Raw genomic sequence first — 27,523 nt, 5'->3', positions numbered from 1 at the left:
ATATATACAGAAGCATACAGTTCTTCACTCATAAAAACATTTATACACTCCTGCACACACATATAAAGCATATAAACATCACATTCACAAACCTGTAGTTCCATATACAAATGTACAGCATTTATATACATACACATACTGTACAGTATATACACACACACCATATACACAAAGTGTCAGAATCCTGGTGTTCTCTCAGGCTACATTCACACACATGTATGGGGGACGTATATACGGTGTATATACATCCCCCATACACGGCAAGGGGCGCAGAGCACCCTACGGGAGTGGTACAGCGCCGTAGCCGTGAGGGAGATAGGAGATTTCCTATCTTTCTCCGGAATACGGCGCAGTGCGTCATATATCACTATGGAGAGGGGCGGGGGGGGAGTGGCGCTCATCCCCTTCTCCTCTCCACGGCACCAAAATGTGCCCACCATGCTACGGTACGGTGGGCACACGTTAATGTATATGTAGCCTTGTTTTGCTGCCTTTTTGCACCTCACCACTGGAGATATATACACAGCACATATATAAACACACATATGGAGCATATAAACATCATATATGTTATCTATATATTGTACAACGTGCAGCATAATATTTATATAATCCTCCATTCTTAAGCATGTCTGGTTGGATGATGGGGCCCCATAGCAGTCACAGCTGTAGTTACGCCCCTGATCGGATCACCACCAATCTGATATTGTAATGACTTGTTTCATACGGAATACATATGGAGTGTTAACTTAACCATGCTACAGGTCAACAGTATCCAATTCTATTCTACTGTTCTCTTGTGGTGTTTAACTACAGCATGGGAATCAAAATGTATAAAGTTTTACAATTACAAATGGCCCTTTGAAGGCAAAGGGCGGTGTGGCCTTCGGTGAAATTAGTTTGACACCCCCGCAGTATAAGTCTTACCAATATTTCCCTAGTGTAAGATATATATAATGCTGCGTTCTTGCCGCAACTTTGGGTGCATACAAGATAGGTTCCGTGGGTTTGTACTTAAGTTGAATTTGTATGTAAGTCAGAACTGTACATTTTATAATTATAGCTCCAGACAATTTTTTTTTTTTTTGTCCCAGTGACAATTGGATTTTCAAAATTTTTTGCTGTAATTGGACCAAGGATTATCAATAGAACTTCATTATAGACACCTTACAGCTGATCATTGCAGTCTGGGACTAAAGTAAAGGAAGCTTCGCCAGAGGTCGCAATGGGCAGAGGAGTCTGTCTGTAACTAGGGGTTGTCTGTAAGTCGAGTGTCCTTAAGTAGGGGACCGCCTGTATAAACTATAAGAAACTGAACCAACAGAAAGAGTTAAAATCGTCTAGTGTTTAAAATAGAAAACTTAAATCTGAGTGTTGACAATCTGTGTACTACACTATGGAATATGTTGCTGCTTTATACACATGAAAAATCAATCAATGAGTGAATACAAGTATATAATAGGATGGATACATGTGTAACCTTCCAGTCTGCGCAGTGGAGATAGAGGAAGGCCATTAAATAGGGGAAGTTGTTACGTCGTCACATCTTTAGTTTCAGAATCTGTCGCTGACAGTTGTGTAGTGTCACACTGCTTCCTCTTGTGTCACCAGTATTTATGGACAAGACTGCAGTCCCATGTAACAGAGAATATAAGGAATCGGTTGAACATCACAGTACACAGTCATGGCCCTGGTCGAGGTTATGCGCCTCTGGAGTGAGGGGGTGGCTGCTGCAGACAAAGGTGATTGGAATAATGCCCTGAAGTCTCTCACATCCATCACAGACCCTCGTTCCAAAATCTGTTTCAACATCGGCAGCTGCCACTTGGTATTAGGAGATTTATATGGAGCGGAACAGGTAAAACCTCATGTTGCAATGTTATCATTTTCATGTTACTAATTAAGGTTAACCTTAGGGCCCCCATAAAAATATATGTGGGAATTGCTTAAATAACAATCACCCAATTCATTTTAATAGAACTATTCAATTTTTCTTCATATTTGCATAATTTTTGATTGGTCAGGGTCTGACGGCTGGGATCATTATCAAGGACGAGAACTGGTGTCCTGTTTTGGCAGCAGAATGGAGCGCCAATAGCACCGAGAAATCTTAAAAAGTCTACAATAGACTAAAAAAGGTTTTATACTATAAGGATATTGTGGGTCCCTACCACCTACACATAAAGTATACTTTGTATTAGAGATAATGGGGCTCATTTATTAAGGGTCCGCGGAGCGCATTTTCACCGGGCTGCACGATGATTTCCGTTTTGCGCTGAATTTAACAGGGGATTGTGTCGCACGCGAGCGGATTTTGGTGCATCACGACGACTTGCACGCGACACAAATGGGGGGGGGGGCATCGGACAACCCGACGGATTCCGACTACGCGCGGGATTTAACATTTCGAATTGTGTCACAAGACACGCACTTACAAGCCCCAGGAAGAAGATGGTGGACTCCAGAAGACCTCGTCGGAGAAGCGACGGATGCAGGAACTCGGGCGCACGAGCTTCGTGAATTACGCCGGACTTCATCTTCGTTGGACCGTCCGAATCGGGGATCACGACAGGAACAGGTAAGTAAATTTGCCCCTTTATGTCTAGTTACATACTATAACACGCTTTTCTGTGTCACATATGCAGGTCTACAGTTGTAGTAGTTTATGTAGTGGCCAGATATGCAGGATAAGAGTAGTTGTACTTATAGAACGTAGGGCTGAAGACACTTCTCCTTATTATCTCTTAGTATTATCTTGGTTTCAAATTTGGCAAGTGGTTTTGGCAGCTACAGAGCCCCCGGAACCTCAGGCCCTGTGATTCCCACCAAAAATCCCCATATTATAGCCCACTCTGGCTCTCGATTAATAGAATGGCAGCTTCCATGCTCTATCTGTTGCCCCATTTATATAGTGGGAGCAATGCTATAGCCCTCATGATGTGGGGTCCCTGACAATCAGATAATTGCCCTATTTCCTTCTGATACCTTTTAGAGTTGAATAATGACCTTCAGTGAATGCAGTAAAAATCTTTATACAAAATTATTGTATTATCTTTGAATATTGTACGAGGTTGAAATACACAATTTTTTAAAGACAAATCACTAATGTGAATTGAACATCTACCTAAGCTATTTTCTGATGTTGAGGAAATAAATGGCAAAGATTCATTGTCACATATCGTCTTCTCTGGAAACACAGCCAGTTCTGATCTGTTCTAGGCTACTAATCCCATATTTTATTAATAATAAGTCTAAACTTTCTATTCTTTATTGAATAGAAATTGAAAATAAAGAATATTGAAATATTGCATGATGAAACCATAAATATGGAGTATAACTCAATGTGGACAAAGAATACAGGTTCCACTTAATAATATATAGTATAATCAAATTAATATTGTGCCTATGGGCCATCCTGGGAAAAGACGTCTGCTAAAGATAGAATTTACTGCGAACGGAAATATCAATATTGCGAGAGAACCCCCCCACCCCCATAAACCTACTTTCAATTAAATCTTCTTTATTTAACTAATACAATGTGATACAAACAAAAAAATGAGCTAAAAATCAGCTATGTCACCCAGCCTCCCAAGAAATAGTAAGAAAAGGTCATCAGAAAGGCTATGTATCTTAAACTGCTGCCAATGAAAAAGCCAACTTGTATTATAAAAACCAAGCCCTGCCCTCAACTGCGTAATACAATATAAAAGCATATATAATAACATACAATATAAAATCAAAATATGATCCAGAACCAAATATTTTTTTCTGGAGGTGGGGATGGCGGGTCTACAGGTTGTGTGTTGGACCTGTACAATATCACTTAGATCTTCTTACATGAATATTGCTGTTTTCTAGGCCTTTACAAACACCATTGAAAAAGACAAGCACCTGGCAGTGGGGTATTTTCAACGTGGCTCAGTCTTATTCAAGAAGGGCAAGTAAGTCCCACCCTTTTTAGATTGTTACATTAAAAAAAAAAAATCAATTAGAACTATCTATCAAATGTTAGTTAAACGTGGACCCCTAATTTTATGTAAACATCCTAAATTAGACATGAGAATTTCACATTTACAGCTGTGAAAATTTCCAAATTATCTCAAAATCTGCAATGAATCCATGTGTACAATTTACAGATTCACAGTGGGACACATATACCTGCATATCGCGGGCACATGAGTCAAACCTTAGTATACCCACGCATTCAGTCCATAAAATATACATTGTAATGTGCACACATTGCTAAAATGTGCAAAATTAAAACAGTATATGTAGTAGGTTTTCTGAGTAAAAAGCAAAAAAAAAACAATAGGACTCCTTGGGGAGATATACCTGATAACTCCACCCACACAGTAATTGACAGTGAGAGCCTTGATAACCTCCCACACACAGTAATTGGCAGTGTGAGTCCTGATTACTCCACCCACACACAGTGATTGATAGTGAGAATCCTGATTACTCCACCCACATACAGTGATTGATAGTGAGAATCCTGATTACCCCGCCCACACACAGTGATTAATAGTGAGAATCCTGATTACCCCGCCCACACGCAGTGATTAATAGTGAGAATCCTGATTACTCCACCCACATACAGTGATTGATAGTGAGAATCCTGATTACCCCGCCCACACACAGTGATTAATAGTGAAAGTCTAGATTTTTCCACTTGCATATGGTGTTTGACAGTGAGAGTCCTGATTACTCCACACACACGGTGATTGACAATAAGAGTCCTGATTACCCTGCCCACACACAGTGATTGACAGTGAGAGTCCTGATAATTCCACCCACACAGTGATTGACAGTGAGAGTCCTGATAACTACACCCACACATAGTGATGGATAGTAAGAGTCCTGATTACCCCGCCCACACACAGTGATTGACAGTGAGTCCTGATTACTTCACCCACATACAGTGATTGACAGTGAGAGTCCTGATTACTTCACTTGCATGTGGTGATTAGCAGTGAGAGTCCTGATTACCCCACCCACACACAGTGATTGACAGTGAGAGTCCTGATAACTCCACCCACACATAGTGATTGATAGTGAGAGGTCTGATTACCCCGCCAATACACAGTGATTGACAGTGAGAGTCCTGATTACTCCACGCACATAAAGTGATTGACAGTGAGAGTCCTGATTACCCCGCCCACACATAGTGATTGACAGTGAGTCCTGATTACTCCACCACTCCACCCATACATAGTGATTGATAGTGAGAGGTCTGATTACTCCACTTGCATGTGGTGATTGGCAGTGAGAGTCCTGATTACCCCGCCCACACACAGTGATTGACAGGGAGAGTCCTGATAACTCCACCCACACAGTGATTGACAGTTAGAGTCCTGATAACTCCACCCACACAGTGATTGACAGTGAGAGTCCTGATAACTCCACCCACACATAGTGATTGATAGTGAGAGGTCTGATTACCCCGCCCACACACAGTGATTGACAGTGAGAGTCCTGATTACCCTGCCCACACACAGTAATTGACAGTGCCAGTCCTGATAACTCCACCCACACACAGTGATTGACAATGAGAGTCTAGATTTGATTTACAGTGCCAGTCCTGATAACTCTCTGACCATCTATATTGTATTGTGTGCAGGTATAGTGAAGCTCTCCAGGACTGGTCTCGCTGCTTTACAGAGCTGAGGGGAAACCAACTCATTGACTACAAGATCTTGGGTCTGACCTATAAACTCTACAGCTGTGAGGTGAGGGACAAGTCAGCCATCAACGTAACCACAACTAATTCTCAGCTGAGTTGTTTGTTACAGAAAGCTTCAGTCCTAATCTGTGATGATAAAGTAGCTACCAATATTTTATGTTACTCTTCATTTTTTTTATATTTTTGCTATTTTATTTCAAGGTCCTGTATAATGTTGCACTTGCAAATGCCAAATTGGGAAATTGGGCGAAGGCCGAAGAAAACCTCATCCTGGCCCTCAGTCAGAAGGTAGAACCCCGGCACGGAACCAAGATAGAGAAGGCAATGCAGGAAATTCTGGTCAGAACAACTTCTATTTATAACAGATGGTACACGGCGATATCCCCAGATCTTCTGTAGTGCCGGCTCATTATCATTACTGCGTGGTGTAGTTCTGCTTCCTTATTTCAGCTCACATATCCATAATCCACATAATGTTTATCTATATTTATTAAGTATATTTAGACTTTTTCTAAATTTGATTAGTTTATCTGGACACCAATACTTGTCCTCTGTCCTGTTGTCTTAGGACCCCCTTAGATGTAAGCAGGCTTCGTAACTGGAGGGGGTGCAGAGAGCCCAGAGAGGGGCTGCATTCAGAAGCCTTAAAGGACATCTACCATCAGGATTATGGATTATAAACCAAGTAGACTTACATGCTGGTATGTGCCCCTTTGTAGGGATCCTTCTTCTTTAAGCTTTTTATGCCTTTGTTTTTAAGAGAAAAAGCTTCAAAATGAGTCTAAGGGGCTCCACGCTCCATAGAAGTTAATGGAGCCTGGAGCCCCTTAGGCTGATTTGCATATTTTTTAAAGTATATTTTCTTAAAAATCGAGGGCATAAGAAGTTAAAAAAAGAGCAGATCCTTACACCAGCATGTAAGTGTATTTGGTTTATAATCCATGATCCAAATGGTAGATTTCCTTTAAAGGGAACCTTTCACCAGGAGACCCATTTTTAGCACTCCCCCAGTCCCCACAGAGCATAGTACATACACTGCCAATGTGTTTTTGTATAAAAAATAGGTTTTACAGAAAAACAGATATGTTTTATTGTACCTTTCATTAGCATCTGCTGTGTGACTAGGCAGTTCCCCCCCCCCACCCTTTGGAAACATGTGATCTTTTCAAATATATGAATAACTCCCCTCACTCGGGATTGGCTGTAGAGGAGCAGGGGGCGTTGCTAAGCCAAGTAATGGGTGTTTTCATATATTTGAAAAGATCACATGGAGTAGCAGTTCCCCAAGGGTGGTGGGGGGAACTGCTCCTTTCCAGCCCCTCCCATTTGGCAACTGCCTAGTCACACAGCAGATGCTAATGAAAGGTACAATAAAACATATCTTTTTTTCTGTAAAACCTATTTTTAATACAAAAACACTTTGGCAGTGTATGTACTATGCTCTGTGGGGACTGCGGGAGTGCTAAAAATGGGTCTCCTGGTGACAGGTTCCCTTTAAGCATCAAAGTCATCAAAGATGACTCTTGGTCTAAACATTGAGCCTGTACTAAAAAAAAAAAGAAAAGATTTTTATTATAGTTGGGGGACCAGTTGCAGATTTTACATTTTAACCCTGAAGTTTCAAGTTATAACTCTAGATATAAGACCACTGGCATGATGACAACCCCTGCACCCCTTCCTCAACTTTATGCTTCTTAGCAGGGACATAATTGAAGTCTCATGGACAAAAGTTTACCCCAAGCTAATTTTATGCTTGCCCAACAGCACCTTTCAGCAGCTCACATAACCTGCTGATGCAGGACTAGCAGACAGTTTTATTGCCAGAGTCTTTTATTGCCAAAATTATGGGCACAGACACAAAGGTACCCACCCACTCCCAAAAATCAATATCACTTTTTGAAAAAGAAATTTAATAATACATATTTTCTAACAAAGCAGCTTAGATACATCAGTTCACATCAATGTCAGATGGATGCCTATAGCAGTTTATATACAGTAGTGGTATATAAGTTCTATGTATAGAGACATTTCTATAATATTGAATAGATGCCATCTGTGCGCAGTGATGTGTTCTCAGAATGTAGTTAGAATGGAATAAAAGGAGAATAATGTAACCCTTGCAGCTGTATATTTCTCTCTAGCCTCAGTTATGTATACTGACCCAGTGCTACTCCTGACATTAAAAGTTTAATAATTTTCCAGTGGGTGGATGGGGTGTTTAGTAGTTTAGTAGTTTAGTTTAGTAGTTTAGAGAACCCGTCATGCAAAATAACCCCCTAAATTAAATATATTTTCATAAATTGCCATTAGAAAGCATTGCCTCTATCCCTTCATTGTGCCTCTACATGACTGTAAACCTAAGCAATGAGGTCCTAAAGCTGTATGCAAATGACTTGTGAAATGTACGATGAGTCATTAGCATATTCAAGCTGTCCAGCTTATTCATGAGTGGGAGGTACAGCCACACCCCCAGTGCTTGACTGACAGCTGCTCCATGTAATGGCTGCTCCATGTGCTTGCTGGTGGCCACGCCCCCTGCAGCCTGTGTGGGTATAGGAGAGATACAACAGCTCCAGGATGCAGCCATGTTATAGCAGAACATGTCAGGTACTTGTGGAGCTGATGTCTGTGTCTCTGTGTATTAGGAGGATGCAGCATCTCAGCAGATGCAGCACACACACTAGCAATGTTTTACTATACATTACACACAGACATGAGCAGGGGGAGGAGAGGGGAGGGGTAACAGGGGTGACATCACTGCTTCTGACCATGTGACCAGCCTCATTTACATAATAAAGAAAAGATGATTCTATAATGATTAATGTATGAAATAACTAGATAAAGGCTGGGATGGGATCCTTGTGAGCTGCTCCAACAGGTAGTAGTGACAGAAATAATGACAGAGACCTGATGACAGGTGTCCTTTAAGTCATAAATCTCAGTGCACAGATTAGGTTTAAGGATTTAGGATGCTTAAATTAAAAGAGGTTAAATTAGATAAAAGTGTTGTTCAGCAGTAGGTGGGCCCCACTGGCTTTTATTCTCGGTCTCACCTGTGACTATTGCAATTTTTAAAGTGAATACAATGCTACCTCAACAAACATGGTGCCAAATGTATAAACATGTATATATTATTAGAACAATTCGTATCAATACTAGAGGTAATATAAAGTCCAAAATACATCTGGCAGTATATGCACATATGTTGTATACAGTAATGTCTGCATAGCCGCCTCCATCCACCAGGACACAGGATGTCACAGGAAATCCTGCTGCCGTTGGGTGACGTGACCCTATATTATAGTTACCATACTAGACTTTGCTATAAGTGGCCAACACCTTTAATACCAGACCTGTGCAGCTACATCCCCATTTCAAAAAAATTTCCAATGTTTGCTTTAGATCTGGTAAGAACAATTCTGCCTCCCCGATAATGACAATGACTAAAAACCACAGACGGAAGCCAGGGTGATAAAGCAATATGCGTTTAGTAATAGTTACACAAGGGGAAGTGAGACCAGAAAATTTTATTACGTTTTTTATTTTTTTTATTTTATTACTCTATGATCCTGGGTGCCTTATGTCTAAGACCTTCCTTGGATGGGTCCTATGTGTTACCATTTGTTCTGTGGATCACACCTATATAGGAAAAAAAACAAGACATACGGAGAGTTCTTTTCTAAACATTCATCTGAGTCTACAAGTCCAAAGTACACTGTGCTGTTCTCTGCTTTTTATCCGTCCCTATAATTTATATCAGCGAAGTAAGGGCTTGTTTTTTGCTTTTATTTATTTTGCCAAAATTTTAAAGTGAATCAATAAAAGGTGCTTTCAAGTATTTCATCCCGGTATATTGAATTAATTAAGTATCGGTATTGCCTCAGTGATATCTCCATAATACAATAATCTTAAAGGGGTTGTCTATACATATACAGGCAGTCCCCGTGTTACGTACAAGATTCTGTAGGTTTGTTCTTAAGTTGAATTTGAAGAGAAAAAGACAGGCGAGCAGTATTTTTTTTTTATAATTTCACGGAGAGCTGCTCGCCTGTCTTTTTCTCTTGGAGTTCTTGGGATTTTTGGAGTCAGACCCCATCGAGCTTGCACCCACTTTGGATTTCAATCCGTTATCTCACTGTGCCCCCCTTTCCTGTTCTGCTATTTAAGTTGAATTTGTATGTAAGTCGGAACTGTATATTTTATAATTGTAACCCCAGACAGATTTTTTTTTTTTTGGTCTTTGTGACAATTGGATTTTAAAAATGTTGGGTTTTCATAAGAATCAGGATTAACAATAAAGCTTCATTACAGACACCTCTGATAACTGTTACAGCTGATCTACAAATTTAGTGAAGCACAGGTTCTAGTCCTCCTATGGCAAAGAGAATCAGAGCAACCAGGGCTTGGCTGTAGTTCTTGAAAAACTTCATACAGCATTGTAAAAAAAAGAAATTATGTTATGGATTGTAGCTTCTACAAGAGCGATTGGGGCATGTCCTTACACTGCTCTGCTCTTAACTCTCTGAATTGAACTGCTCCACTGCCTCTCTCCTTCAGCTCTGAATAAAAGCTGTGCAATGCTTCTGGTTAAATAATGCAGTAGTAGCTCAAAGCAGAGGAGAGGCTATGAGCACAGCAGTGTCAGGATATGCCTAAAGTGCACATAAAGAAGTTCAATTCTTGATGAGTGGCACATTATCAGAAAGTACCTGCTTCTAAAGGAGGTCCATCTGCTAAACAAATGACACAAAGATCTGATATTAATGTTCTAATATCATAGTGTATATTTAGTTGTAAAAAAGATGTTTCCTGAAAAACCTCCCTTGAGGATGGGGCATGGGTGACAAACAAAATCTATGGCCTCCAGTTCTGGCATCGCAATGAGCATCAGTTCACTGACGCTCTGCCATGTGGACTCTGTGGTCCTCATGACTTCACTAATTTCACGTTACCACAACCCGTTGAGAAAACTGATTGGCTTCAGTGGGTTCAGTGGCCGCCAACTCTCCTGGTTGGGCTGTGGTAGGGTAAGTATGTTGTGTTTGTTTCCTTTTACTGCCCATGGGGGGCTCTGCCAAATCTTCAATGATTAAAAGGGTTTGCCCACAAACCAAGTTATTTTGCTGATCGGTGGGGGTCTCAGTCATGGAACCACCCAGATCACGAGAACGGGCGGACATGCACAGCCGTCTGCTGCATTCATCTCAGGGGCTGCCGGACCCCCTGTTCTCATGATCTGCGGCGGTCTCACTGAAACCCCCACCGATCAGCAAGACAGGATAGGGTCTAACCCCTCTAAAGCATAACAAATCAGGGAGAACATAATGAGTTCTTATGTTTTTTCATAATTCCCTGGAGTTGAATATTTTTCTTTCTAAATAGCAAAAAATAGAATATATTCTGGGGAAAGCTGAAGAATTTCCCGTAGATTGTGAAAAGAACATCTAGTGCCGGAGCATGTTGTGTAGAGTGCACGGAGCACCCAGTGGCTTTCGAGCTGCTGTATAATTTCTATATGTGGGCTGACAGCTATTTTTACCTCCGGCGCTCCGAGCGGCCTGTTAATTATCTCACAATCAAATGTTCTCAACAAAGAAGAAGGAAACTTTCCCCAGTAAAATCCTCCTGAGCAAATGTGATTTTCGAAGATGACGTTGTCGCCGAATAGCGTTTTCGTCCTTTGTAATCTTTTTTGGATAATACGTTTGATGCTGAGAGATTAATCTTGATTGAGATTGAACATTGTGACAATGACAATTATAGCTTACAATGATCCCTGTAACAACATGTTAACCATTCGGTGTCCAAATCTCTAGAAACAAAAGGACTTTCCTCCGGCAGAAATACCGAAAGGGAAATTGTTTCAGCCTAATGAGAAACTGGTGGAGCAACTGGAGAAGAAAGACTTTTTGGGTAAAGCAACGGTATGTGCAACATATATTATCATATATATTTTCATAATACAGAGCCGCAGTTTATTATAGAAAGTAATTATTGGGGTGTGTAAATTCAAGCAAAATATCAACAAATAGTTATCCAGGTTCCCACCAAACAGCTATCCAAGACTAGCGCCGTTCAATGTGTTGTGGCTGGAAAACGTGCTGCAAGTATATTCTTTAGATTGATAATCAAAATTTAAGTCCTGAAATACCCCATAAAGGAAATCTACCAGCATAATGACGCATGGATAAACCAGGGACACTTATTCATAGATCCAGGCATTGTACATGTGATAACCTTCTTATACTTGTTATTTATGGCCTCCTTCCATCTAAATTCAACTGTTAAATTTATGCTAATGAGCCAGAAGTGCTATTGGAGTGTTACCAGGACCTCTCCATGCTCTGTTTTCACTGGCTGAAGGACATCCCACCTTTGTTCTCTTGGCACTTTCCCCCTTTCTCTGCATGATGGGAAGGCGGGAAGTTCCAGTAACACCCCCAGTGCTTAGCATAATTTTAAAAGTTGATTTTAGAATCAACTTTAAAAATTATGCAAGGATCTATGAGTAAGTGCCTGACAATTTCGGCTGACAGGTTCCCTTTAAAATAAAAGAATCACTGTATTCTAAATATGTATTTTTTTTTATCAAGTCTTGAGTTAATGAAGAATGTTTTTGCTACGCAGGTTGTGGCCTCTGTCATTGATAAGGACAGTTTCTCCGGTTTTGCACCACTACAACCTCTGGTAACTTTACAAGTTTTACAACTTTACGGGTTTTAGGTCTTATGTACATTCATCTCATACATATGTTCCATATAACCAGTACAAAGGCCGTAGTCTGAGAAATTTGTACTTTTCAGTGAAAGTCACCTTTCTGGAATGTCATGTAAACCTATAGATTATGACCATATGATAAAAACTGCTTATCCAGCCACATACAGAGAGTTTAGGTTGAGAAACATTCCCTATGTTAAAGAATGGGTTGGGTAAAAAGGGAACTTACATAAAGCTGGAAATTTTTTAGACTTCTTTAAAATCCTGTTACTTGCTACAGAACTGAGGTTTCCTTAGAACAATAGCGCCCACTCATATGTCATGTATATGTGCAATCTATACAGAGCTCGCATAGAGGAGAGGTTCGCACTTATTTGTCTCTGAACTGAACAATGGGAAGCAGATTGGTTGCTAGGGAAGAGATACAATTAAAAGGAAATGTACCATTAGCAAACCAGTGTGTTGCAAAGCGCTTTGACATTTAGCTCAATACTAGATTGGCGTAATCTCGCAATTTGAACATTTATTTCAAGGCATGGGGAGGGGGATAGTGTGGAGGAAAGAGAGATTGTGTGAGGCGACAAGAACACAGGCTACCGCATCTAAACCTTCCCCTGAAACCCTGCTGGACAGTTAATGTGAAATAAAGTTTTATAAAGTAGTGACAGTATTCAGAATGCTAAAAAAGACACAAAATCTGCATAGTGTAGGCTATTAAAACCTGTGACCAGCTAAAAATGACATTACTGATGACAAGTGCACGTTAAATAAACTTTCATAAATAGAAAGTATATATACCAAACTCGGGGAAATAGTCAGGGCGGCACTGCGTTCAAAACTTCACGTGGAAATCCAAGTTCAAGGAAGAATCCGCTGAAGCCCGCGGTGGGCTTCAGCTCCGAACTGGAGCTTTCATCAGGATGCCTGATGAAACTCCAGTTTGGAGTTGAAACGCGTCACATCCGTTGTTAACAATAAAGCGGATTTTTCCTTGAACTTGGATTTCCGAGTGAAGTTTTGAACGCAGCGCCACCCTGACTATTTCCCCGGGTTTGGTATATATTCTCCACATCGTTCCAGGATTCTGGTCCCTTGGTGAACGTGGCGGTCTAGGAGTGGCTGCTATACTGTTCTATACTATTATACGCTTTTCTTCATCTAAATCCAGGTGAGAGTCTCGAATCACACTAGTATACCCACAGTATTGCTCGACGTTATCACACAATATTTGCGCCTTTTTTCTCCTCTTTATTTTTTCCTACACTCCCCCTATCCCAGGTTATATTGTTCACAAATAGAAAGTATCTACTGTATCTTTATCGTTCTATCATCAAAATAAGCAGGCGGCAAAACAAAAAGTAAGGTGAAATAAAAGACCCTTAATGTTTTATTTTTTTAATAGGCCAATGAGCCCCCACCACGGCCAAAAACCCCTGAAATTCTGAGGTAAGTAAAAAAAAGCCACCATGAACAATAGAAATTCACACTGTTTCATTCTATCAGTATCAGTCCAAGGGAACTGATAGGGGCCCCTAAACTGCCATGAAGCTGTAATACAGCAGAGTTTTAGGGTGCAAAACTTTTCACCTTCAAGCTCTCGGTTGCTGCATTTCTAAGTGTTTCCACAGTGGAATGGTAATGGGGGTCTGTTCTGGCCCCCACTGCATATGCACTGCATGTAGTAAGGCCAAGGTCACTACATCTTGCTCTAAACATGGGACGCAGGCAAATTGAATGGAGGTGTACTGACCTGGGCTTAAAGAGAACCCGTCATGCAAAATAACCCCCCTAAACTAAATATATTTTCATAAACTGCCATTAGAGAGCATTGCCTCTATCCCTTCATTGTCTCTCTACATGCCTGTAAACCTAAGCAATGAGGTCCTAAAGCTGTATGCAAATGACCTGTGAAATGTCCAATGAAGCATTAGCATATTCAAGATGTCCACCTTATTCATGAGTGGGAGGCACAGCCACACCCCCAGTGCATGACTGACAGCCTGTATAATGATGTGAGGCTGTATAATGATGTGTTTCCTGGTGCTGGTGGCCACACCCCCTGCAGCCTGTGTGTGTATAGGAGAGATACAGCAGCTCCAGGCAGCCATGTTATAGCAGAACAGGTCAGGTACTTGTGTAGCTGATGTCTGTGTCTCTCACCTGTACATTAGGAGGATGCAGCATGTCAGCAGATGCAGCACACACACTAGCAATGCTTTACTTTACATTACACACAGACATGAGCAGGGGGAGGAGAGGGGAGGGGTAACAGGGGTGACATCACTGCCTCTGACCATGTGACCAGCCTCATTTACATGATAAAAAATATGTGATTTTACAATGAATAATGTATGAAATAACTAGATAAAGGCTGGGATGGGATCCTTGTGAGCTGCTCTAACAGGTAGTAGTGACAGGACAAGTAACACAGACCTGATGACAGGTGTCCTTTAACTTTATGCATTGTGCCTGCACCAAGGGCCCAATCCAACCCAAGTCAAAACCACCCTGCCACCTTTCCCCTCCAGAATTTTAGGAATGCAGAAATTTACAGCTATAAAGTTAAAAGGTTTAGGACCCCATACCCCAGCTATGTTTTGGCATGGGGTTCATGGATCCATATCTACTGACAGTGTCTTTTCAGGACTCTACAGGGAAAACCTCACCGAGTGCTCTTTGAATTCACCCCTGAGACTGTGGAAGAGATGGAGGTCATGCCGGGGAATATCGTGTTTGTGCTGCAGAAGTCGAATGATAACTGGGCAACTGTCCTGTTCAACGGGAAGGTGTGTAGTAAAGTTGGTGTTTGAAACTATGACAAATACATACAATAATGTCACATGTCCGATCCTGGAAGAGCATACGTCATTATAGGGTCTGAAGTTTATCAAAATAAGAAGTCATGGAGGTGGTTGAGCCAGTGATTGCCCATTATCTCTGTACACTTATATGTCAGTCAGTCCCTGTCAGTCCCTAATAGCATCAGCTTCGTGACTTTACAGCATTATAAGGTTAAGACATTAAGGGAGAGATTTATCATAAGTCTCTTAGAACAGAACTAAAACTAAAGCTGAGCTCTGATTGGTTTCCACGTGATGATAAATCTCCCCTTAAAGGAAATCTACCACCAGGATGAAGGTATGTAAACCAAGCACACTGACATACTGGTGTGTGCATCCTCTGTCAGGATGTGCTTTTCTTTAAGCTTCTTATGCCCTGGTATTATAGGAAAAAAAGGATTTACAATTATGCAAATGAGCCTAAGGGGCTCCAGGCTCCATTAACACCTATGGATCCTGGAGCTCCACAGACTCATTTGCATAATTTTTAAAGCCTTTTTTGTGAAAACCAGGGCATGATAAGCTAAGTGAAGAGCAGATCCTGGCAGAGGGGGCACACACCACTATATTAGTGTGCTTGGTTTACAATCCTTCATCCTGGTGGTATTCTATAGATCTCCTATAGAATAAGAGATACTTAAAGGATTGTCTATGCTGAAGACTGACGATAATCTCCACCTGCTGACAATCAGATTATTTTGTAAGAATTTCGTTACTTAGTAGACACTTCCCTTTAAACACTACTAGATGAGGACCTCAGCGGGATCAAAGTTTTTCCAAAAATAAGACCTACTCTGAAAGTAAGGTCTAGCAGGATATTGCAGCATTTTCAGGCCGACCCTGAAAATAAGCCCTAGTTACAAACATCTATATTGTCTGAACTGTGGCACCTAGGAACACAATTCTATGGTCATTTCAAAGAGGAGAATCTCCCCTTTAATATCATACAATTTTGTTTCTAAGTGCTGGAAGACCAGAGATATCTGGTAAATTTGCAGTTAGCTGGAAATTTTCATATACGGCTCCCACTCCTGAGTATAACTGTGGATATATCTGTGCTTAAGGTATCTAGAAACAAAATACTTATATATACGTAAAGATGAGATTGTCTGCTTTAAAAAAACATCAGGAATGTGTTTCTGGGTCTAAAGGTTCAGAAGATATTGCTCCATCTTGTCAGCTGAAGGCAGAATGGAGGTGGAGGAGGGGGGAGCTGCAGGGAAGAAGGAGCTGACAGATTGCAATGTGCTCCAAGCAGCTACATGGATAAGAGGGGCTCGTGTAAGGAAAGTGTTTGAGGTGGCTAGACATGAGAAGTTGAGGTCAATGATTCTAAAGGCAAAAGAGTCACAAGAAATTCACAGTGGATATAGGATTTGAATAATTATTGTTATGTTCCAGGAAATGAAGTTATGATTAAATTTGAATAAATATAGATTTTTTTTTCAAGATTCAATTTATATTTTTGTTCATGGAAAAAAATAAGACATCCCCTAAAAATAAGCCCTAAACCATTTTTAAGACCCTGTCAGGAGATGTCACAAAGGGGGGTCTCCTACTCACTTCTATAAGCCAGGACCTGTGTTAAGGAAACTCTGTGTATCCTTATGTTATGTGGTCACCCATTCACCTGGTCATGAAGTTACACTCGATACTTCTCTTTTTATTACGGTAGTTTTATTAAATGATTATTTATACTTTGTTCTTGATTAAAACCTGGGTAATGAAACATATTATTCTTAGCAGATTTATTTTTGTTTGATTCTATTCCATATAGAAGTATTGCACTGTATTAGGCTGCATTCACACACACGTATGGGGGACGTATATACGACCGATATACGTCCCCCATACACTTCTATGGGCACACGACCCTGTAGGACAGTGATGGCGAACCTTTTAGAGACCGAGTGCCCAAACTAAAACCAAAATCCACTTATTTACCATGAAGTGCCAACATGGCATTTCAAGCAGTAACTTATTGCTATCTATACATAAACATAGAGAAAGATGACGGCACTCACCGGTTCCAAAGGCATGAAAAGCGTCCTTTATTGGTAGGGAAGCATGCAGGGGGGTAAACAAAAATAAGTAAATAAAAACCTTTGCCCCCCAAGGTTATTGTCATTTTTTTATTTCCAAAACCAATGAATACACACTATTGTATGCATTCACACTATCCCCCATAGGCGGCAATGGCCGCACGGAGCGATACGGCGTTGCACGCGTGCAACGTCCGTATCCAATGTATCCAATGCAGAGAGGAGGGGTCACCCTCCCCCTTCCTCTCCATCGCGGCCCGACCTATGCCCACCCGTAGCCATGCAGGCATACGTCAGTGCGAATGCAGCCTAAAAAAGGGTATCAGCGTTTCCGTAAAAATCAAAGCAAAAAGACTGAAGTAAATTTTTTTTTGTACCATAGTACTAAAAACATTTTTTTTACAAAGTCAAATGTACTAAAAAAAATGTTACCTATTAAAACTTGATCCTGCAAAAAACACAGCTATAAAAAGGACAAAAAGTTAGAGATCTCAAATATGCCAAAAAACCCAAATTTTAAAAGTTTCTGTGACACTTTCCCTTTAAATTCCTGTTGGATCCATCTTAGCATTTCAAAAAACTCAAATGAATTACAGATATTTTCGGCAGAACAGTCCGGTGCACAGTTTGTGTGGTTACATTCTGTTCTGCATCTTCTGTCATTCACGTTCAGCCATCTGCAGTCAGGAAGTTGAATGTCCTATGAAAGAGCCATCTGTCAGGATTATAATAATGTATCTGATTCTACACAAATATGATGATACATCTAGAAGCCACCACTCGATGTAACAACATGTAGGACAAAACTTGTTGGTAGTGGCTATAGGGTTAAGAACATGACACAGGCCTCCTCAAAAATAATCCCTGTTTCTACATGTTTAAAGGGAACCTGTCATCAGCATTTCACATTTTCCCCTAATGACAGGTTCCCATGGACAGTCTAATACTCATTCCAAATCTGCTTTTATAATTACCATTTAAAAGTTTGCAGGGCTGGGGTCCTGTGTTCTAGTCCCATGTCAACATCTGCAAAGAGTTTGTATGTTCTCTCCGGCTCCTCCGGTTTCCTCCCACACTCCAAAACATACTGGTAGGTTGTTTAGATTGTGAGCCCCATTGGGGACAGAGACTGATTTGACTTTATGCAGCACTGCGTAATCTGTAGGCGCTATATAAATAAAGAATTATTATTATCATTACCTGGCTGCATCAACTGCATCAAGTCACAGAGTCGTCATCATCATTATCTGCTCTTATAACTCTTCTTCCAGCTCCTTCCTCCCCCTCCCCTCATGCAGACATGAGCTGACAGAGATTTGCCTGCATAACTTGGTCAGCTCAAGTCTGCAAGAGGGAGTGGGGAGGAGGGAGCAGGAAATAAAGCCAGGTAAACTTTTATCAACTTTTAAAAGTGTGTGGAACCACTAATGTTAATTATAGAGCAAGTAAGGGGGTTAAAATTATCTTTATTTTGAAAACATCATAAAGGGGACTAAAATTTTAGAACTTTCTTTCATGGACAAACCCCTTTAAGGGGGCAATTTTTTTAAGAAGCCCCCTAGTGGTGTGAAACAGTGGGTATAGAGTTTGTTCCTGCACTACAGCACATGAGCCATACATTACTGGCCAGTCATATCAGTAGTTTCCAGTATCTGCTGATAGGACTTCATATCTCTGTGATTCAAGCTCAAAGTATGAGCTGTGGCTAAAACCATGAGGGGGAGATAAGACCAGGAAGAGATAAGGCCTTGGTCACCGCAGAATGAGTGATCTGTGCTTTGTACTGAAAGCAGAAATACAATTAGGGACATTTATCAATCGCGTCTGAGGTAAAACTGTTCTAATTTCCAGTGAAAACCAATCAGAGCTCAGCTTTAATTTTATAAACAGCTGTGGTAACATAAAAGCTGAGCTCTGATTGGTTTCCATGGGCAATTCCACTCTCAGACACTTCTGATAAATCTCCCCCATTGTATCTATGGCCGCGGTCACACGTACTGCTAGGCGTCCGTCATAACGCGACGTTAGCACACAGGGGGAGGTCCTCGGCCCGAACGCACATGCGTTTCCAGGGAAACGCATGTGATTGTTAAGCCGATCGCATGCGTTTCTCTGGAAACGCATGTGCGTTCGGGCCGAGGACCTTCCCCGGTGCGCTAGCGTCACGTTATGAACGGATGCCTAGCAGTACGTGTGACCGCGGCCTATGTATTACAATAAGTGTAGAGTAAGGCCCCTTCCACACTAGCGTTGCATTTCACGTCAGGGTGCAATGCGTGAAAAACTGACGTTTTTGGCTGCGTTTTTGTTCCATTTTTCCTTGGAGTCATTAGCGTTTTAGCGTTTTTCACGCGCGTGTTGTTCGCGTTTTTTTGCGTCAATGGGAGACTCGAGCATTTTTCAAAGGGACCATGGTTCGGGAATAAAATGTTTTATTTAATTGAAAAAGAATGTCTTCTGATAAGTGATCAGATGTATGCAAACATCTGCAATCTATTCTTCACTGTTCCGCGCGTATATTATCTCCCGACAAGTTAGCAGATGTGAAGAACAGTGAAGAATAGAATAAAAACAGTGAACACAGGATCATTTAAAGGGCACCTACCACCACGATTCTACCTATAAAGGTAGATCGGGTGGTAGGTGGATGTAAGGGACGTGAGGAGAGCTCTTTTTAGAGCTAATCCTCACGTCCCCGCTAACTTTTAATAAACTTTATTCCCCTAACATGTAAATTTAGTTATGCGGCTACTGGGGCGTGGAGTAGCCGGGCACGAGGTTACACAGCGCGGCTACTCCACGCCCCAGTAGCCACGTTACTCCTCCTACCCTGTGTGTTCAGTGCGTGGCATCCGACAAGCCGGAGTTCTGCGCATGCGCAGTAGCTCCAGCCTCGGAGCTGTGGCTGCTCAGCTGCGTTCTGCGCATGCGCAGAACGTCAGCATGTCGGGCGAGGGCGCGCAGCTACGAGGAGCTGTGCGCCGAACACACAGGGTAGGAGGAGTAACGTGGCTACTGGGGCGTGGAGTAGCCGCGCGCCGAACACACAGGGTAGGAGGAGTAACGTGGCTACTGGGGCGTGGAGTAGCCGCGCTGTGTAGCCTCGTGCCCGGCTACTCCACGCCCCAGTAGCCGCATAACTAAATTTACATGTTAGGGGAATAAAGTTTATTAAAAGTTAGCGGGGACGTGAGGATTAGCTCTAAAAAGAGCTCTCCTCACGTCCCTTACATCCACCTACCACCCGATCTACCTTTATAGGTAGAATCGTGGTGGTAGGTTCCCTTTAAGTGAAAAACACAGTAAAGAACACAGTGAAGAATAGATTACAGATGTTCGGTACATCTGCTTACTTGTCGGGAGATACGCACGGAACGGTGCGAACAAAATAGCATGTGAAGAACACTATATATGTGTGAAGAAGACATTGCAGATGTGTGGAAACATCTGCAATGTGTTCTTCACACATATATATTGTTCTTCACATGCTATTTTGTTCGCACCGTTCCGTGCGTATCTCCCGACAAGTAAGCAGATGTGCCGAACATCTGTAATCTATTCTTCACTGTGTTCTTTAATGTGTTTTTCACTTAAATGATCCTGTGTTCACTGTTTTTATTCTATTCTTCACTGTTCTTCACTGTGTTTTTTTAATTAAATGCTCGATCTCGAGCAGGGGAATTATTCATGTCACCTAGCAACCCATCCATTTAAAACGCATTGCACTCGCATTGCACTTGCAATGCTTGCGAGTGCAATGCATTTTTGATGCGTCTCCATAGACTTGAATGGGGCGCGTGAAACGCAAAAGTAGAGCATGCTGCGATTTTGACGCACGTCAAAACAAACGCAAGCACGCGCGTGAAAAACAACGCAAATGAGGAAAGACCCATTGGAAACAATGGGACAGAGTGCAATGCAAGTTCTGCGCGTCAAAAGCACGCGCAGAACTCGCGCGTGAAAAACGCTAGTGTGGAAGGGGCCTAACTACTGACATAAGGCCACATTCAGATGGCCTTGTGCTCCCCAGACTGGAACCTGGGTGTAGCACACAGCCAGGAGGAGGAAGGGTGAGCACTCTTCACCCCTTGCCTCTTCATAGAAAGGGAGGGGCTGTGATGGGGGGGGGGGGCATGATCTGCCTATAAATTGTGCTTCCAGATCACAGCCTCCATTACGGTTGTGTGAATAAGCCCTTTGAAAAATTTTCCAATTTTCCACTGGAGAGAAGGGGAGATTTATCTGTAGTTTCTGAGAGCAGAATTGTTCTAGTTGGCCATGGCAACCAATCAGAACTCTGCTTCCATTTTATAAACAGCTGTGGTAAAATGAAAGCTGAGCTCTGATTGGTTGCCATGAGCCACTAGTTCTGCTGTCGACACTTGTGATAAATCTCCCCCTGTGAATATCAGTTACCACTCTAAATGTATTTATCTTATGTGCCATTAAAGTTTCACCCTTCATGTTAGATATACACTGAGCGTATAGGCATAGGCGTGAGGCAGTTTCTTTTCCATTCATTACGGTTGGTCAACCCCAAAAATTAAAGACCTCCAAAAAATCATATCAGTATCGGAATTTCATTGTTTCACAATTTTCCACAACTAGGGGTGAATAAAAGCTCAAAACTTTGTACCGCCAAGTGGTGCCATTACAAAGTTCTACTCTAATCATAAAAATACAAAGTCTATAATGGCTGTGATTGACATTTAAAAAAAAACAAAAAAAAACAACAGTTAAAGATGTTCTATGGCTGGTGATTATACCAAAACTAGATAAAATGACCCATGTTCTCTTCTTTCTTGTATGTGGATACAGAAAGGGATTGTGCCGTGTAATTATCTGGAGCCAATGGAGTTGCGCTTTCATTCCCAAACGAAGGTAAAACATGTTTAGGGTTTTTTAAGCTCCCAGTTCCTTCTTTCTGGAAGGTCATGTCCATCATTAGCATTAGAAAGAAGGGCTGTAAAGTACCAGGGTCTAAGTCTGACTCAGAAGTGTAACTAGAAGAGGCTGGGCTGCATGTCAAACTGTGGAGGGGGGGGGCTGTGGGTGGGAGGCCGCTAAGCACATGGAGGAGATAACAACTGGACCTAGTCCTGCTATCCTGCTGCCCCTCTACCTCTACCAGTATTTGTTCTCCGAGATGTCCACTACTGGAAGATGTCAATTTTTTTTTGTGTGTCAGGTCAGTTGGCTGGGCCCCCTAACACTCCAGGCCCCGGAGCAGCTGCTATGACTGCTACCCTGGTAGTTACACCAATAGTCTGACTCTTATATCTGCTCTCTAATTTTATGAATTTGGTCTAAAAGTTGTAATTTGAAAAAATGTTCACACCAAAATCTGCACAATGGGGGTCAATGGGGGCCTGAATCGCGTTTTTACGTTGGGTTACCCAAATATTACCGTTTTTCGTCAATTTTCCCTTAATTGCCCCGGGTTTTTGGCGCAAGCAATCAGATTGTGACCCATCAGCGCCGGCATGCACGCAGCGGAAATTGGGGGCGTGGCCATTAGAAAACCCAACGGATTCGGAAAAACCGCCGTATTAAAAAAAAAAAAAAAAAAAAAAAAAAAAAAAAGGGTCACTTGTCTGCACCCAGCAACGGATGGTGAACTCCAGTGAACTCTGACGGACTTCAGTGCAGCAGCGACACCTGGTGGATATCGGGCGCAATACCTTAGTGAATCGCCGGAAGACCCGAATCCTCCACAGAGAACGCGCCGCTGGATCGGGAATGGGCCGGGTAAGTAAATCTGCCCCATTGTCTTTCTTGTTAGAAATAAAAGGGTGTTCCCAATATTGGTTATAGACTTTCATCTATAGGTCCCACAATTGCGTTAAGAAATCTTTTAAAATTCTTTCGTAAATTATTACGTCAGGCAGCTGAATCGGAGGAAGAGGACGCATCGAGAAAAGACACAAGTCCAGGCGCAGATATCCCAGCCCCTCCCACAAACGCACCAGGTTAGGTCCTTCAATTTTGACAATTGTAGTTCTCAAATGTTTGCAGAATGGAAGGGTTGGGTTTACACGTTCAGTTTTTTAGATACAGTTTTTGAAGCCAAATTTCGGATTGGATCATAATGGGTGAGAACATATCATTGAGAGAAGCTGTTTCTCCGGTTTTAAAACTCCATTCCTGGTTTGGACATCAAAAATTGCATCTGAAAATCTGAATGTGTGAACACAGCCATCAGTATCAGTTCAGAGGTTTCGATGACTGACTTATCAGATCTGTTAATGAAGTTTTCCCATAAACTACACTGGATTCGGGATAAATCTCTGATTGCTGGCGGTCCGTTTGCTAAAACCCCTGTGATCGCCAGAGCGGGAGACCCCTTAGATGCCCTGTGTTGCTGACTTCCACCATCAGCTAGTCTTATGTCCTGTACCGGAAGTCTCATAGCAGTCTATAGGGTGCAGGATGAGGTTGTTCCATTGATATTATATCTCTGGGCAGCAGCTTGTGTATCAATTGTGTGCATAATGGATATTTAATGCAGAGATGTACAGAATATACTTACTGGGAGATTATTACTATTATTATGTGAAATTATGTGTATTAATATGTCAAATGTTTTTTTTCCTCTCTAGACAAACCAAATAACAAAAAATCCCCAACTTGCCCAAAGGTATGTAACATATGGGGTTATCCAGAATTCGCATGGTGTCTGTATATGGTGCTGAATGACTGTTGTCACTTACCTGCAGGAATCCGTAGAGGCTTCGTCACCATCGTATATGGTTAAAGTCTATTATAAGTACACGGTAGCGATACAAGTCTCTGAAAAACTTTCATACGACGACCTCCTGGTATTGATAAGCAGTAAACTCAAGCTGACTCCCTGCGCCATCAAACTCCAGTAAGTGCAAGTCCGGTTGGTTGTAAGGTAGCCATTCATAGAGTAACGGGAAGGATTGTTTGAGATCTATTGTTCAGACATTTTTAAAAGGGGTTGTTGGGGGGGCGGATCAGATTTTTTTTTTCTTAATTTGGCCCCAGGTTCTGTAAACAAAAATAAAAAACCTTATACTTAGCTCTGATCTCCGTCCAGTGTGGCACCTACTGTCACCGCCGGCCTCCGTTGGTCAATTAGGCCAACAACACCTACCGTAGCTATTAAATGGAAATGATGGACCAAGGGTCAAATTTTCTTTGAGGGTCACTGTGTGCCAGAAATCTAGGGCTTGTTCCAAGAAAATTGGAATAAAAACCCTATAGAAGTGGGTTGTTTAATTTATTGATAAGAAGCTGCGGTTAAAGATGTTTTCCACTTTTTTTACCTGTAAACTCAGACAACTGGAGTGAAATAATACTTAACAGGATGAGTAAATCTTCCCCTTTATATTAAAGGGGTTGACCACTTCACTTCAAGTTTTTTGTAATGAGGTGAAGGTTTGGGGGTGAGATATTAAGTAATTTACCAATATACATCTATTAAATGTTCTGCTCTGCTTTCTTGATATGTAAAGTGAAGCCTCCTGTCTTTTACTTCATCAGCCAGAGATTCCTGTCCATAAAATGGCCGCAGATGGAGGGTCATGTGATCTCTAACTGTCCATGAACAATCACCCTGCCAGGATCTTCATCTTAGAGTTAGGAAAACCATCATCAAGGTCCTGGCATGGCAATTGTTCATGGACAGATGGAGGGTCATGTGATCTCTATCTGTCCATGAACAATTGCCATGCCAGGACATTGATGATGGTTTTCCTAACTCTAAGATGAAGATCCTGGCAGGGTGATTGTTCATGGACAGTTAGAGATCACATGACCCTCCATCTGCAGCCATTTTATGGTCAGGAGTCTCTGGTTGATGAGGTAAAAGACAGGAGGCTTCATTTTACATATCAGGAAAGCAGAGCTATTAATAGAAGTATATTGGTAAATTATCCAATACCCTGCCCCCACACACATCAAAAAACATGAGGTTAAGTGGCCAACCCCTTTAAGAATCCACTGAATATTTCCTTGAATCTCTACAGCTTTATAGATGGAGACAAGGAGGTCTCACTAAGTAAGGACAACGTGGAAAGAGCCTGGGAACAGATGACAGACAACTGCCTGAAACTCAAGTGCACGGATGTGGAAGTAAGAGATGGAAAGTGTTAATTTGGATAAATGGTCCAAAAAAATCTTATCCAAACCGATCCAGCAATACCTTAGGGATCCGTGTTTCAGCCATTTTACTCGCAGTAGCCTGAATGTGGCTTGTAGATGTTGTGTTTTGGAAGATTACCAGAATAATTTATTTAAGGCTTATTTTCAAAATTGGGGTTACAACCCCTGTAAAATGGTGAGGACCTGCTAATGTACTGTGTGTGGGATGGTGGTTATATAGGCACAACTTACCTTTCCACATACAATTACTCCTGACTTTTTTTTTTTTTTTCATCCCATAGACTTTGTTGGATATATCTGGTGCATTCAGAGAGTTGGGGGTGTACATGATGCACCAGTAACCCCACTATTTAAAAATATTCTAGGAGTAGGAAAGTGGACAATCCCTTTAAATTTCTCAGTTATAGTAACTATGTATAAAATAATTGTGTACACGTTCACTATTCCTAGGAAAAACAGTCTCTGGAAAAAGAAGGAGGCCCAAGTCCTCCAACATTAGACGAGAAAGCAGGAACCACTGTAACAGCATTGTTTGATTATGAGGCTTCACAGCCAGAAGACTTGTCATTCAAGAAAGGAGATGTTATCAAAGTCCTAAATAAAGGTAAGTATGGCCACCCTCTGAGGAATGGAAATGGTTGTAATAGGACATGATAGCGTTTCACACCTTTAGTTACTTTGTAGGTGTTAAACATGTTCGAACTGTTGCTTCATTTAATGCATGATAATGGGTCTAACCTCCATCTATCAGATTGCTGTTACATCCTAGTTTCTGCCCTTAAAGTAAATCCACCATTTGATTTGATGCAAATGAACCAAACATGCCTTGAAAATGCTGGAGCTACACTGATGCAGAAACATATCTTGTTTAATCCCTGAACCAAATGGTTTTGCTCAAAAAACTATTATAAAATTCAGGACATTGGGAAAGCTTGGTTACAGACTGGCTGAGTAGATTACACAGAGCTTCCTGAGCTGGATGACTCATACACAGCAGCTGGGGGATGGTGCTGCGATTGATTACTTCTGCCTGTCAGGGACAACACAGTGATTACAGCTCATCCGAATCAGTGCATAAATTAGGGTATGAGGAGAAGTGCCGAGCATAATTTTATAATTGTTTTTTCAGCAAAAGCTCTCGGTTCAGAGATTAAACAAGATATGTTTCTGCATCAGTGTAGCTACAGTATTCTCAAGGTATGTTTGGTTCATAATGCATCAAATCAAATGGTAGGTTTCCTTTAAATGTGATGTACAGTGGAAACCGAGCATGAACTTTAGGAGACCACGTGAGTTTATGTGGAGATTCGCTTTAATGAGAAGTTTGGTCGTGAAGTGCGAGTAATGGATACAATTTCATGGCACTTTTGCTCTGTTACAGTGTCGCAGGAATGGTGGGAAGGAGAATGTCACGAGAAAGTGGGAATCTTTCCATCTGCCTTTGTGCAGTAGCGGCCAATCATCTATGGATATTAAGACGTCTCCAGATCTTATGAGCCGCTTTGTGGCTAAGTGAGCAGTAAGAAACTCAAATTAGAAACAGTAAGACTGTAGGCGCTGGATAAAGGCTAAAGACTTTTTTAACCAATGTCCAGCTATGCCAAGTCAGTGAGCAAGACTATATGATTTTTATATGGCAAGGTGTCCATCTTTCATTGCTTTAACCTTGTAAATACAGTTATGATGTGTACATAGCTGGTATGTCTCCACGGTAACAGACTACAAACACTGTAGTCTGATCAGTTTGTTTGTAATCTCTAACTATGTCCGAATTGGGCACAATTGGATACATAAAAAGGCAGATATAATGTGTATGTAGTACGGTGCACAGCTGTATTGCTGCCTCCTATATTCTCCCTACATTATTTATAGCATTGGATGTCTTGTAAATCTTAAGATAATTAAAAATTTGAAGAAAAAAAAAAAAAGCTGTTGTGAGAAGTAGTAATTACTACCCCTGTAATCGAAATGCCACGGAAATATTTCCATTTCTGTGCCGTTATGTGATATTCAGTTCAGGCTGAAAAGATCTTTTCACAAGTTGGATCAGACATTGGTGGAGATTATGGGTCAAAATCCACGTCAAACCATCTGCTGCTGCATATAAAGGGCTGGGA

At 41.5% G+C, this 27,523-nt stretch overlaps 1 protein-coding gene across 1 annotated transcript; it reads left to right on the top strand.

Moving 5' to 3' along the window:
• The first annotated feature begins 1,574 nt into the window (after positions 1-1,574).
• Positions 1,575-27,320, top strand: NCF2 (neutrophil cytosolic factor 2). Its single transcript, XM_072127286.1, has 15 exons — positions 1,575-1,858; positions 3,859-3,941; positions 5,618-5,726; positions 5,882-6,019; positions 11,497-11,604; positions 12,308-12,367; positions 13,800-13,843; positions 15,042-15,183; positions 22,098-22,160; positions 23,164-23,248; positions 23,879-23,916; positions 23,996-24,147; positions 25,271-25,376; positions 25,857-26,010; positions 26,788-27,320. The coding sequence occupies exons 1-15, from the start codon at positions 1,685-1,687 to the stop codon at positions 26,856-26,858; spliced, it is 1,527 nt and encodes a 508-aa protein (XP_071983387.1). The 5' UTR covers positions 1,575-1,684; the 3' UTR covers positions 26,859-27,320.
• The last annotated feature ends 203 nt before the right edge of the window (positions 27,321-27,523 follow it).

Source organism: Engystomops pustulosus, chromosome 10 (assembly GCF_040894005.1).
Source record: "Engystomops pustulosus chromosome 10, aEngPut4.maternal, whole genome shotgun sequence".
NCBI lineage: Eukaryota > Metazoa > Chordata > Amphibia > Anura > Leptodactylidae > Engystomops > Engystomops pustulosus.
Note: the sequence above shows the minus strand (reverse complement) of the source record. Positions and strands in the feature narration are given on the sequence as shown.

Bases quoted from the DNA above. Each gene is read 5' to 3' on its own strand.
- NCF2 (XM_072127286.1), top strand. From the start codon at position 1,685: ATGGCCCTGGTCGAGGTTATGCGCCTCTGGAGTGAGGGGGTGGCTGCT. The intron at 23,917-23,995 runs GTATGTAACATA...ACTTACCTGCAG, and splicing joins AATCCCCAACTTGCCCAAAG to GAATCCGTAGAGGCTTCGTC. The intron at 24,148-25,270 runs GTAAGTGCAAGT...GAATCTCTACAG, and splicing joins CCCTGCGCCATCAAACTCCA to CTTTATAGATGGAGACAAGG.